General features: G+C 32.5%; 1 protein-coding gene across 1 annotated transcript in view; it reads left to right on the plus strand.

Annotated features, from left to right (window-relative positions):
* LOC148279623 (uncharacterized) overlaps positions 1-13416 on the plus strand; it is a 188683-nt gene that overhangs the window by 128023 nt on the left and 47244 nt on the right. The window contains exon 3 of the mRNA XM_088229649.1: positions 11610-11822. Within this exon, the coding sequence (XP_088085775.1) occupies positions 11672-11822 (151 nt within the window). The 5' untranslated portion in view covers positions 11610-11671. The remainder of the gene's footprint in view (positions 1-11609; positions 11823-13416) is intronic.

Below are 13416 nucleotides of genomic sequence, written 5' to 3' on the forward strand. Positions count from 1 at the left end.
TATTGTTATAATGATCATGGTTTATTACTCTACCACAACTTGATTTCCATTTTCTAATAGTGAGTTATTTACAACTCGTTGAAAATGACCACCAAAATGGATATATTTGGGTAAATCATAAAAACGCAAAGATTTATGTAAAGAAATATATATTGAATATGTCCAAATGTTTTAAACAGATTTGATTTCCTCGCTTGGTAGTTATTTAGATCTAAATTTCTCGCAACAGAGAGGGAAAACATTATTGAGAAGAGAATATGGAAGTACTGGCATTTACATGGCTTATGACCTGTCATTGGCTGATTTAAAGGCTACTTTTTAGAATGTACAACATTCACCATTCTGTCTATGTTTAAACACTCATATATCCTCAACTCTTCCATCTGTCGACATATATGAATTAGCGTCTTCCCTCTCTGTTGCAACAAATTTAGATCTAAAATAAAACAACTTTGTTTTTAAATGCTCATTTGTAAAAACATATTTTACTGATCAGTTTTGAAGTCACACAAGCTTCCTTTTTAAGGTAATGCACGTTATCATGTATTTTTTATTTTTTAACTGTGTTATTACTACTAAATATGAAATGTAATCATATGGAGGTAGTAAGAAGTACTTTTTAAATTTATATAATTTCTCTAACTTTTTTCTATGTGACAAACCCGTTTTGCGGTTTAGTGGGTTTCATTATTTTTCCTTTTATATTTTCAGTTCATGTTTACCTTCTTAAATAAAAATAAATGCAAAAAAAAGTCAAGTTTATTGGTCATGGAGTTTTTCGTCTTGGTTAAAGTAGGAGGTGTGGAGAAAATGGAGTACAATCTTCATCACTTAAACCAAACGAGAGTGGACTATATAAAATATTATTTTTTTATCATCATTTATGTTTTTTTCCACATTTATAAAATGTCTAGTTTTAATATTTTATTTTTAACATTCAAATCAGACAACATCATTTGTAAATATACCTTTATAAGAAAGCTTGTGTAGCTTCGAAAACGGTTTTAATTTTATTTTTACGATCATGAACAACCACAAAATAAATCGTTTAAATATAAAATTTGAAGAATATTTTATTTGTAATACATATAAATAAGAACAGGGATAAATAACATTTTCAAGAAGGGGATATGGAAGTCTAGGCATTTACAGGGTTTATAACCTCTCTGCTGCATAGGCTAGTTTAAATGGCCACTTTACGCATTGTGTAACATAAACTATTTTGCCGATGTTTGAACATTCATATTTCTTAAATTCTTCCATTTGTTGATTTTACTGAAGTTAAAGACCTGAAACCTTTATTGTTTTGAAGGAATTTATGTGATCGAATCATTTGTGATAATTTAAACATAAATAATTATGATTCGCCACCGCCTGGCCCCCGCGAATTTATTATGATTACGTACATATATATATTTATATTTTTAATGTGTTGTTTAAAAATATATATATAAATAGAAATTGATACATTATTATTTTACATAAAAAAACGAAAAACATCAATCAGCATTCGTTCCAATAAACTATCAATTCATTATTTGTCATCAGGTTTTCAAACATAATCGTCACAATGATACATTAGTGACTAATGAAAATAAAACCCAAATTGTTCAAAACGTAAAATTGCATACATAATTGGTAACAAAAGTCGACGATGTATACAAGAAAAGCAATTTGCTAATGAATGTTGATAAATCGGAAGTGATGGTATTTGAAAGGGTTGAAAATAACTAAATCAGGTAGACAAATTTGTGTATCTGGGAAGTATGTTTACTAGGGATGGAAGGACTGAGAAAGATATTGAAAGGAGGGTGAGTGCCGGAAACAGAGTGAAAGGTGCACTGAAATCTACTTTGGCAAATAAATGTTTATCGCAGGAGGCTAAACTAGCAGTTCACAATAGAGTTCTAGTGCCAACTCTAATGTATGGGAGCGAAGTCTGGAATTGGAAAAATGATAATGAAAGTAGGTTGAATGCTGTCGAAATGCGATCCCTTTAGGCGAATTATGTTATATTGGGCTCATGCAGAATGTGCTGGTTTAAATAAAAAAACGAAGATTTTTGTTTGTGAAGTGTGTATTTAATATTTTAATTCTTTAATATTAAAAAAAAAACTTATCAATTCTGTTTTTAAAAAGTGTTGAATAATCATTCCATCTAAGTATATATCGTATGTCATTTTGTACACCCGGTGGGGCAAAACGGATTTTTGCAGTATTTTTTAATTTTGTATTTTTATTTGATAGATTTGTATTTTTTCCTACAACAACATTGCTAACATGTTAAAAAATAGTGTACATTTTGAACCAAAGAGATTTTTTACTAAATATGTTACCAATTAGTTTTTTTTTCATTTTACAAAAAAATCTTTGTCATTTTGTACACCCTTCCCTTACATTAATTTATTTATTATGGTACACATACATTAAACAATACATAAGACATTGGTTTAATTATTGTTCATTTATTATATGCACAATACAACAAGGTAAAAAAAATCAAATTAAATGCATGAATATTTATTTATATTCATTTTTAGTGTCTCGTTTTAAATACACTTAAACAAACTGTTAAATCTATAATATTATGAGGACGTACAAAATTAGAGACGATAAACTTGCGAGCATGCGTGAGTTATATATTTTATACAATGCACAAAAACATGTTTTTCGTAGATAGATGTATCAACTATATCTCAAGCGACGTGACGTCTGTCCGGCTCCGATGTTTATCTAAGACTTAATTTTAGACAAGTATGCGTTCGACAAAAAATAAAATTATTCTTATATATAAAGCATTAACTTTGTAATAAAACATTTTTATTAATATTATTAAATATAAGTATTTAACCACTTACTGGTTTTTTTATGTCTACCGGTTTTGAGTCGTACCCGTCTCTTCGTCAGGACAACAATTAAACCAACATGCAAAACCCACTGTACACCTTCACCATAGTTGTTTCACAAAAATATAAAACCAACACGACATGCATTTTAATGAACCCATTAACTGATTAGAACAGACATGCACTGATTAGGTTATGAAAATATTTTATGTTGTGGGAGAAATAGTTGAAAAAAGAGGGAAGGGATGAAGGGAGGGGCGTGAGTTTTATAGGTTTAGGGTGACCATTACATTGGAGCATCATATCATGGTAGAAATTGAAAAGTCGGTTGGTGGTTATAGGCAAATATTTAATAACATTTAATAAAATTGTTCACTCAGTCCACTCCATACAAATTGATATGAAAACCCGAAACCGCAAAATACTGAGTTTTGAGAATAAGTGTCTCAGAAGAATCTTGGCTGTGCGAAGGCTTAACTTTGTAAGTGCCATTTACTGAGGATGTCGAAGATGATTAGAGCCTTGACCACATTTGCCTACTTTACAAGGCATCAGGTTCTCGACGTCCTGTACGTCCACTGCTGACCGTTCATCGGCAGTTTATGTTAGAACTACGGGACGCGAACCTGACTCGGTGGGATGCACAGGAGCTGGCAGCTGACAGAGATGCAAGAAGGGTCTTCGCGGACACCATATGCTCCAAATAGGAAGCGGACACGGAATGATGATAATATTAAAACTTATATCTGACTACCTGACTCGCCAACTATTTATATTTTCAACAATATTTTGAGTTTGTCCAAATTTTTGTAGATAAGGACTGGATTTAACTCCCTGGAGAGCTGTTTATATTAACATACTACAACAGAGATGAAGAATCAGCTAATGACAGGTCATAAGCTCTGTAGATGCCTAGACTTCAATATTACCTTCTCTTAAATGTCCTTCACCTCTGTTTTAATATGTTAATATAAACAGCTCCTTAGCTCCCCCGTCCTTGTCTACAAAAATTTGGACAAACTCAAAATATTGTTGATAAATCCACCTGATCCACGAAGAAGTATGGAAATTGAAAAAATAAGATTTTCAGGCGTTGCCTAATTTGAAAGTGAAATAATTTAATTGGATGAATCTCCCCCACATAAATAATGGTTTCTACTGTTAAACTTCACAAAGATCAACAGATGAAAGAATTGAAGAAATATAGATGTTCAAATATGGGCAGAATGGTGAATGTTACACAGTGTGTAAAGTGGCCACTTAAACCAGCCAATGACAGGACAAGCCCTGTATATGACTAGACCTATTCTATATTATATTCTATATTACCTTCTCTTAAATGTTCTTCATCTCTGTTGTTATACGTTAATATTCATATTTTGCATCCACATTGTGCCCTTGATGTGTTTCGACTGTAACAGGCGCAACATCAGGACTGGATTCATTATCTCTTCATTCACAATAAAACAACACGCATTTACTTGTCGTATGCGAAGTGAGGTTCGAACCCCGGACTGTAATTGCTGCGCCCGGTCTCGACATGTCGTACCCAACTTGTTACAAGAAGCTAAATACTAAATACACACTCTTAAGAGGAGAGCCCACACTGCGAATCCATCGTATGCGCATATAAGTATTTTTGCAGATGTTGGAGTACCATAAACTGGCCGGTGTGCCGAATAAGCAGCTACTGTAGCTTGTTTCTAGACTCGGCACATATTTTGTCCTATGTTTTTGTGCTTTTTTTATATGGGAGTTGCTTTATTATTTACGTTGCTTTAATATTCAAGGTTAATATTTAAAAATGTGGATTTTTCGGCAACTGTTTTACTTTAAATTTAGCTAAAACTGTTGGGATCAGAAAGGATATACTAAAGTGGACTACTCAGGAACTTCCTAGCATTTGCTCATGTGGACAGGAAACCACTCAAAACTCTTCAGAAGAAGTCGGCCTGTTGACGGTAGTCAATAGGCCTTCCGTTCCAGTAGAAGAATGTCGTTCCCTACTTTAGTTTATTTTACCAATTGCCTGCACCATATCGTTAATATTTTTTTTTACTATTTATGTAAATGTGTATTTGGATATGTATGCGTGCATTTATTTGTATAGGTCTAATATGTAGTATTATGCATATTAGGGTGGGCCGATAATTATTTTTTCTGAATTTTGAAATGAAAGGGGTCTACAAAGTTGCCTTTTGGATTACTTAGAATGCAGAAAATATTTAAAAAAATATTTCATACTAATTTTGGCCTCAACCAGAGCTTAAAATTTTCGAAAAAGTATTTTTTTGCGTTATACCGGCTGTCATTTCGTATTTGTGTAAGAAAATAGTCAAATTATATTTTAAATTTGGGCATTAAACCTTATAAAATAAGCGTCTAAGGGCATAAGTTGCACTTTGTTTTGTAATAAATGGTTACTATTGTTTTAATGAGCCATTGTTTTGTCAATATTAGCCAGGTGCTCAACGAAATCAGTTCCGCAGAGTGTAAACTTTTTGCATTTCGGTAGTTTTAAAACTTGTTTTTTTTTTCATTCAATGTGATCCAAATTGCAACTTTTTGGACCCTTACTTTGATGTCTAAAAAATAAAAACTTCATACATCATCGGCCCGCTTGAATGTATATGCATCCGTTATTTAAATACCAACTATTATGACCAGAATTAAAATATAATTAATGTAAACAAATACCTCGACATAGGTTGTGGCCAGTGTGTGCAAAAAATAATCTTCAAACTACATGATTGTACAGTCTTTGCAAAGTTTTCCACATAAATATCATCTTAACTATTATTCCATGTCCGCTCCCTAGTTGAAACATTTAGTGTACAAAAATAGCCTACAGGCCTCTCAGTCAATTCCCAGCTCCTGTGCATCCCCCAAGTCAGGTCCGCGTCCTGTAGTTCAAACACGAACCGCCAACAAACAATCAGAACATCGAGACATCGAGAACTCTTGTAAATCAAGCAACCGTAATTAATTAAGGTCTTTAGGAGGTGTCCGCAGTGGGTATATGGTCCAGCCAACCGTATCGCCTCGGCTTGATAACAGTTATCACTGGAGGTAAAAAAATCTATATCGCCTAAATTATTAACAATGTTAATAGAATGCAGATTTATTTAATTAATTTCAGACGTGTCGGACTGCATAACAGCGTCCATCAACAGAGTAAATTCACAGTCCACACTTTTATGTGATTTCTTTATAACTGAGTACCGGGATGATTTTAATCGCATCCGATCATCTCTGTTTATATTATCGGGACGTTTCTGATCTCGATCGCCTCTTTTACCAATCGAATTTGGTGACTCTTCAGTCTCCCTAAGATTAAGCCACGTAAAATTATGCCAAGTTTTTATTTGGTGTTCGGCCAAAGCTGATTTTTCAGGGTAGCCGATGTTTTGTTTTTATAACATTGATTTTTAAAAATCTATTTCAAAGCAAATATAATGAAATATTTCATACTAAGAGACTCCCATCTTATTACTGCGTTATTTACTACTGTACGCCCCTTTCAGCTAAAGAATCGCCAATGCTGGCAGAAATAAACTAAGCAATGGAACGTCGATACATTGCAGAATAATTAATCAAGTTATTCTAGGGGGAAATAAACTGTATAGTCGTATGTAAATGTTTCAATGTTATTACATATAGTTACAAGGGTAAATCAAATCTTAACTAGATTTTCATTGTATACTATGTTCATTTAATAAAACAGTTTTTCACAGACGCATATATTGCAATTTAAAAATAACGCTATTTATTTATTTGTTAGTTGGAACAAATTTGCGTTTGACATATGCAAATAAAATTTATAGAAGGTTAAATAAACGCATATGGCTGTAGTCTTGTGTCTAGTGTCGCTGACTTATGAGTCAGGGGACCGAGGTTCGAACCCCGCTCTACCACAACCTTATTGATAGTTATTTACAACTCGCTGGAAATGGCCCCCAAAATTATAATATCATATTTTAAGGGCACACGAAACAGAATAAAAACGTTTGTACTCAGTTCGTTATTTTAAGGTATATTATGCAATTATCTTTATTTATTTTTTTAATTGTTTTTACATCCTCGGCTCTAAGGTTTTTTGGCTCAGCAAAGTTTTGACAGATCTAAACTGATTTAAAACTAATAATTATTTCTGTCACCTTAAGTGAAATATTTATGTGAAATATATGCACAATGGTTACAATTTAAAGAATTAAGTTGTTATACAAATTATCACAATGTTTTATTTAGTTATGGAGCTGAGGGATTGCTTAGTTTCTTTCGATTCATTTGGAAACATTTGTTTAACAAAAAATAATCAACAGATTTTAAGAGTTATATCTTTGAAAAATTGAAAAGGGGTGTTTTCAAAAGATAATGAATAGTATAGCTCAAAACTTCAACTTTTTTAGTTATACCTCTATGGAACTAAACCACCACTATAAAGATCCGTAGCCAAATTTCCTTATTTTAAAAAAACTACTTATTTGTCTATGTAGACAGGAAACAAACTCCAATTATGAAATATAAACCGTGCATAAAATAAGCATGGCCAATAATCTTGCATAACTATTTTTAAAAACATGTAAGTCTAGGCATAATCAGAAATTATGATCTGCCGTTTGCTGCCATGTTTTATATTTGCACACCGCGATGGCGTTCGTTGGTTACGTAGAGATAATTATGGAGAGACGCATTTGTTTGCCTAAGTAAAAGTCTAGTAAGTCCTGTTGTTGTCTTGTCTCTTTTGGACTGACCATCTTCACTTAATGTAGCAAAAATGATCAAGATACACTGCAATTGGTGTACCAACGCAGTGACATATGCACCATTAGGTGCGAAATGGAATGATGATGATGAAAAGTCTTATAAAATATATGTTTTTAAGAATACATAAATAAACAGATAGTAGGCGTTGTTTAGATTTTTTTTATATTCACATACAACCTAGATCGCTTCATAATGATTTGGTATAGATAGAGAAAACAATGGAGTTTAACAAACACCTGTCGCTTTCTTATCCCGGGGGCTTTTAAGGCTGTTGTGGTTAGATTAAGCTGCTGAAATATACCATGGAGATATCGGAATATGTAAAAGATTAACGACAACCGTCATTATTTATCAAGCAATTTGCCTGAAGCTTTTGTATATTGAAAGCTCAAAAGCACGGGCTCTGTATTATGTTTAAGGACTTTTATTGAATTTAAATGACGTGATAACATTTACTGTACATCAACCATATTTTTTTTTGTACCATAATTAGTAAATACACTATCTAATGTTTTATAATGGATAAATATATACGAGTAATATACAGGCCTTTGAAAAGCAATAATTCCTTTACAATATTTTAACATTGGAATTGCCGTGAATATAAAACATATTTTATTTTATGTATACGCTAAGAATTTTCTTTAATGTTCTTGAAATTTGGTTTAAATATCATCTTAAAGGATTAACTAAACAGTTGACAGTGCAATTTTCAAAGCATCATAACTTTTAATGATCAATTAAAAACTTTCAATATAAAAAAAAAATTTTTTGATAATTACATTTTAAAATAGCAAATCTAGTACTACTGATGTTTTTTTCACTGAAACAAAGTGAACTTCAGATTTTTATTTCAACTTAGAAAAGCATTTTTACGACAAAAGTGGACTTCGATGTTTTATTCACGTATAAAATGACTTATTGCGATAATTTCTGCATTTTAACTGTAAAACAGCAAAAAATTGATTTTGGTGTTTATTTTCCAAGGTACAGACGATTTATAAAGATGACGGGTGAATTTGCTCGAAAGCAAACAAACAAGCCAAAAGTCAACTGTCACAGTAAAAAAACAAACCTTTTTGTATAATGGTCGGCATTACTTTACTAACATAAGCAGAGAAAAATAGAGGAATACCAGTAATTAAAAGGTAAATTTACCGCTTTTTAATTTCAATAAGTATGGGAGTAAATTAAATTATTTTTCTGTGTTTTAACGATATTTTTAGTTCCTCTAAATATTTGTAGACAAAGCTTGGATTTCACCCTTCAGGTATTTATTCATATTAACATATTTCATGCAACAGAAATGAAGAACATCTGAGATAAGGAAATATGGAAATCTAGGCGTTAGGGTGTATCATCTGCCATTGTCTGATTTTAGTGGCTACTTCACACATGCATTATTTTGTCTACATTCTGTCAAACTCAAAGTTTTATTTATTTAACTAATTGGTCCAAGAATAAAAATACATATATTTTAAATTTCAGAGTATGCTTGATCGGTGAAATAATTCAGTCAGATAAATCTCACCCACACCAATTAAAACTTCAGCTCTTAAGCATTTTTACTTCACAAAAATCAATAAAGTGAAGAAACATGGATGTTCAAACAAAGGCAAAAATGTTGAATGTTATGCAGTGTCATTTAAACCAGCCTAGTAAATGCCTAGACTTTCATATTTACTTCTCTTAAATCCTCTCCATTTATTTGTAATATATTATGTATATTTGAATGTTTGGCAAAATCAAATGATTCAAAATAAACATTAATTGTATCGAATTTTATTGGGTTTTCATCTTATCCATCCATTAAACATTTGGGTGTAAAATATTTCCCAACGCTATCAAGTTATCATAATCCAAATTTAATTTAATCTCAACTACTGTTTCGGGGTCTCGCCTGAAAATTTATATTAGATTTGTCAAAATGATACAGTAATGATAATAAATTGCTTATTGCCATCAATTTAATGTGATGTTATTAATGTAACCGGAACACTTTGTGCGCGTCTATTCGGCCCGAAGGTGTTACAGGATCCGCTATTTAGTTACAAATCAGGTTTTGTAGTTAATGCTTTCAGGTCTGAAATATTACCGCACTGTAAATGTATGAGCCCCTTCATTATTATTAAAAAAAACTGTAAAATTTTGCATATTTTTACATAAACGTTAGTACCGCACTAATTCTTGCCTCCTCTTTCACAGTAGTATCAGCTCGATTGTGGAATAATCTACCCACTAATGTTAGAGACGCCCGCCCCTTCTTTACAAATTTATTTACAATTAAATCAAGATTGAAATGTCACTATCCAAATGTTTGAGTTGTGCCTTTCTCCTTCTTCTTTCCAACCTATCACCTCTCCTCTCCTCCCTTCATAGTAAAGTGTTATTTTTTGTTTTCAATCGTTAAATACAATTATATTCTGTTAAAATATGTCCATGTACTTGTAATTTTCTCAAACTGAATGGTTTGAGTAGGTAGAAGGAAATTGTCTTGAGGCAGTATGGCCGCCCTCATATGTATATAAATTGAATATGTCAAAATAAATTAATAAATAAATGCATGGTGGTACTAAGAAAACTTGTTTATAATTTTTTTGTTCAACTATTTTCGTAATTTATTTATTGAGTTAGCGTTTATTTTGTAGAACTCTATATGGACCCCTTGAAATAACAAAGTTCCAACAATGGAGTAATCATTCGCTCCCGCTTAAAGAATCGCTCTATTGCACAGAACAAAAGCGTTCCAAGTTTTTAGTTTAGTTCTGAGTTTAACGACAAACGTGTAACTAACCATTTCGATTTGCGCTTGTAATTCTCAACCTGAGTAAATACGGCCCGTTGTATTGTTGTGAACTGTATCTCACTTAGTAGTTGATAATCATAGAATGGTTTTTGTCCCTATGGGCGACTTTATTAGCCAGTAGCGTATTATTACTCTCAGATTCCAACTAACAATTTGAGTTTCCGAGTGAAACAGTTCCTTAAACTAAACAGTAGAAGAAGAAGAAGGATGAAAATAAAAAAAATTGTTTCCAGACGTTGCCTAGTAAGTGAAATGGCTCAGCCGGATGAATCTCAACCACGCAATAAATTTTTTAGCTGTTTTACTTCACAAAAGTCAACGAACGGAAGAATTGAGAAAAATTGGATGTTCAAACATGGGCATAATGGTGAATGTTCCACAGTGTGTAAAGTGGCCACTTAAACCAGCCAATGACAGGTGATTAGCCCTGTAAATGCCTAGACTTCCATATTCCTTTCTCAAAAATGTTGTCCCTCTTTGTTGCAACAAATTTAGATAAGAACAGTATTCTTTATTTGCCTGGATACAGAAATAATCACTTAACATTTTTTATTCAATAATTTTAGCCTACGGTGCCTGAGGTCTCGGGTTGTATTCCCGGCATGGTCGACATGGGACAGTTACACTAAAAGTTTATTTTCACTGTAATATTTCATAGTTTCTGGACTGAACCTAAAACGTGAGACTGATCATCAACCTTCAAGTATAAAAAAAAAAGATTTATTTATTTATTAACGGACAGGGTCCATTTAAACAATTCATGGGGACAAATATTACAGTATAAAAACAGTTAAAAAACATTAAAAAAATAATTAAAGAAGCATTGACAAACATAAGGGACATCGAGACAAGATCTGGATTATGTATTTAGTGCTCGTTTAAATCGTTGTAAACCCATATATAAAAGTCTTGAGTTAACAATTCGACAGAGACGGGTATTTGGAGATTTAAGTCCATAGTTTGTTCTATGTTGATCTATGTAGTTAGAGTATCATAACGGTGCCCTTTGTACCGCTGGATGTAAAAGAGAAATAATAATAATGAATTTATGGTTCAAAATTTATTTTATTACGAAATGAGATAAATTATCCAATAAACGAGACTTTTAATTGATATCCGTTTCTAAAATAACGTTAATTTTTATTTTTGATCATAAATGTTTTGTATTTAAATATTATTATTTCTTTCAGATACTAACCATGCCTCCTGACCATATTCAGCCAGAGCGATCCAAGGCGCGGCTTGCGGCCCAATGAGGGGCCGTAAGGCCAGGGGAGGGCCACCGTGGGCCGCGGTCCTCGCGTGGAGCCTCCTGGTGGCAGGGTGCGCGGCAGCGCCAGCGCAGCCCCCGGAAGTCTTCAACATAACGAGGGTGGATGGAGGGGACAAGTTCTCATTCAAAGGTATTTTTTCCTCAATTGTTCCTCAGTTTAGTTCAGTTCGGTGCTAGAGAGCGGTTTATTTGGACAAATTGAAAAAATCATGGTTATATATTAATTTTACCTTATTTTTTTGATTTTTTCTGTATGTATGGATAAGGATATTGCATTTCGTAATGTACATATATATATTAATAAATACAATTGAATAGAATTGAATTGAATACTTGGTTTGCCAATGGATTTCTGTACAATTTCAAGACGATTGTAACTTCAATCATCATTATTAATCAATCAATAATACATCAACCAGATGAATTTCTTCACAAGACTAAAGGTTTTATTTATTTAACATCACCTAAATCAACAGGCGGAAGAATTGAAAAAATGAGGAAGTTCGAACAAAGGCCAAATGTTGAATACACTATGTATAAAGTGCCCACTCAAACCAGTCAGACAGGTCTTATGACTTGTCAATGCCTAGACATCAATAATAATTCCCATCTAAAAAAATCTCCATCTTTTTTGCAATTTATTTATAATTATTAATCAATCGTTGTAACAATATTCTGTATCCTGGCCGGTAAAGAATACAGTTATGTTTGTGAAATAAAACCAGAACCTGGGACGAGTGTTTTTGACTCGATGGGTGTAAAATCAACATTTCACATCCACCCTACCAGGAATTAAACCCAGGACCTTAAGAATGATAGGCGACCACTACATAAGGAGGTTGACTTGTCTCGAATCGATTTCCTTATTCAGGATTTTCACTTGAGAGTGTCCGTCGAGTCAAAAAAACTCGCTAGGGTTCTGGTTCTATTTCACACAGTGAACACATAAATGTTTTCTGCATCTACCTTAACGTGGAGAGATGATTAAATGTCGGAATTTTAAATTTTGTATGGTAAACTGCTAATTTTTGAAAAAAATATTAAAGAGTTCAATAAAAGTAATAAAAAGTCCAATTGGATAACTTTATAAGACATATCATGAATGTACATTTAAAAAAAAATAAATAAAATGGTGGCGTCTGAAACCAAAACCATGGAGTATATTTTGTACAAACCGTTCCGCGGCCGGAGAGATTTCTCATGTGGGTTTCAACTTAGAACAAACGTTTATTTTAATAAATGTATTCAAAAAGCTACAGAACTAATGGAAATTAGAACCGTTTTAAAAAAAGTAGTGCAGATTTAAATGAAAACATTTATTTTAAAGCAAAAATTACATAATTTATTGTTTACAGCCAAAAAGTGAATAACTAATCATAAATTCCGTTAGTAGTTCGATGGAGAATGTATTTTAGAAGATACTTTTAAAATTTCAAATGAATCGTTGTTTTTTTTTTTATGTCACATGTCCAGCCAGTTTACAAAACATGTTTCCAGAAATACGCGTTTACAGTTTGAATTAACATTTAACAATAGAAATTGACCTTTAATCTGTAATGCCAGCACCATACATTTCGCCTTTCGAATTAGCATAGTCCTTGTCTTTTTTTTTTGGTTGAATTCAAATATTGTCGAGCGGCCTTAAATTCTGGACTGGCTTTATCCCCAAGTAATTGTAAACGAACACGTTTTGCGCTCTCTTATCTAGCAAAACATACTATGCT

Source organism: Micrasema longulum, unplaced genomic scaffold, assembly GCF_059751315.1.
Source record: "Micrasema longulum isolate JH-2025_06_02 unplaced genomic scaffold, ASM5975131v1 h1tg000692l, whole genome shotgun sequence".
Lineage (NCBI taxonomy): Eukaryota > Metazoa > Arthropoda > Insecta > Trichoptera > Brachycentridae > Micrasema > Micrasema longulum.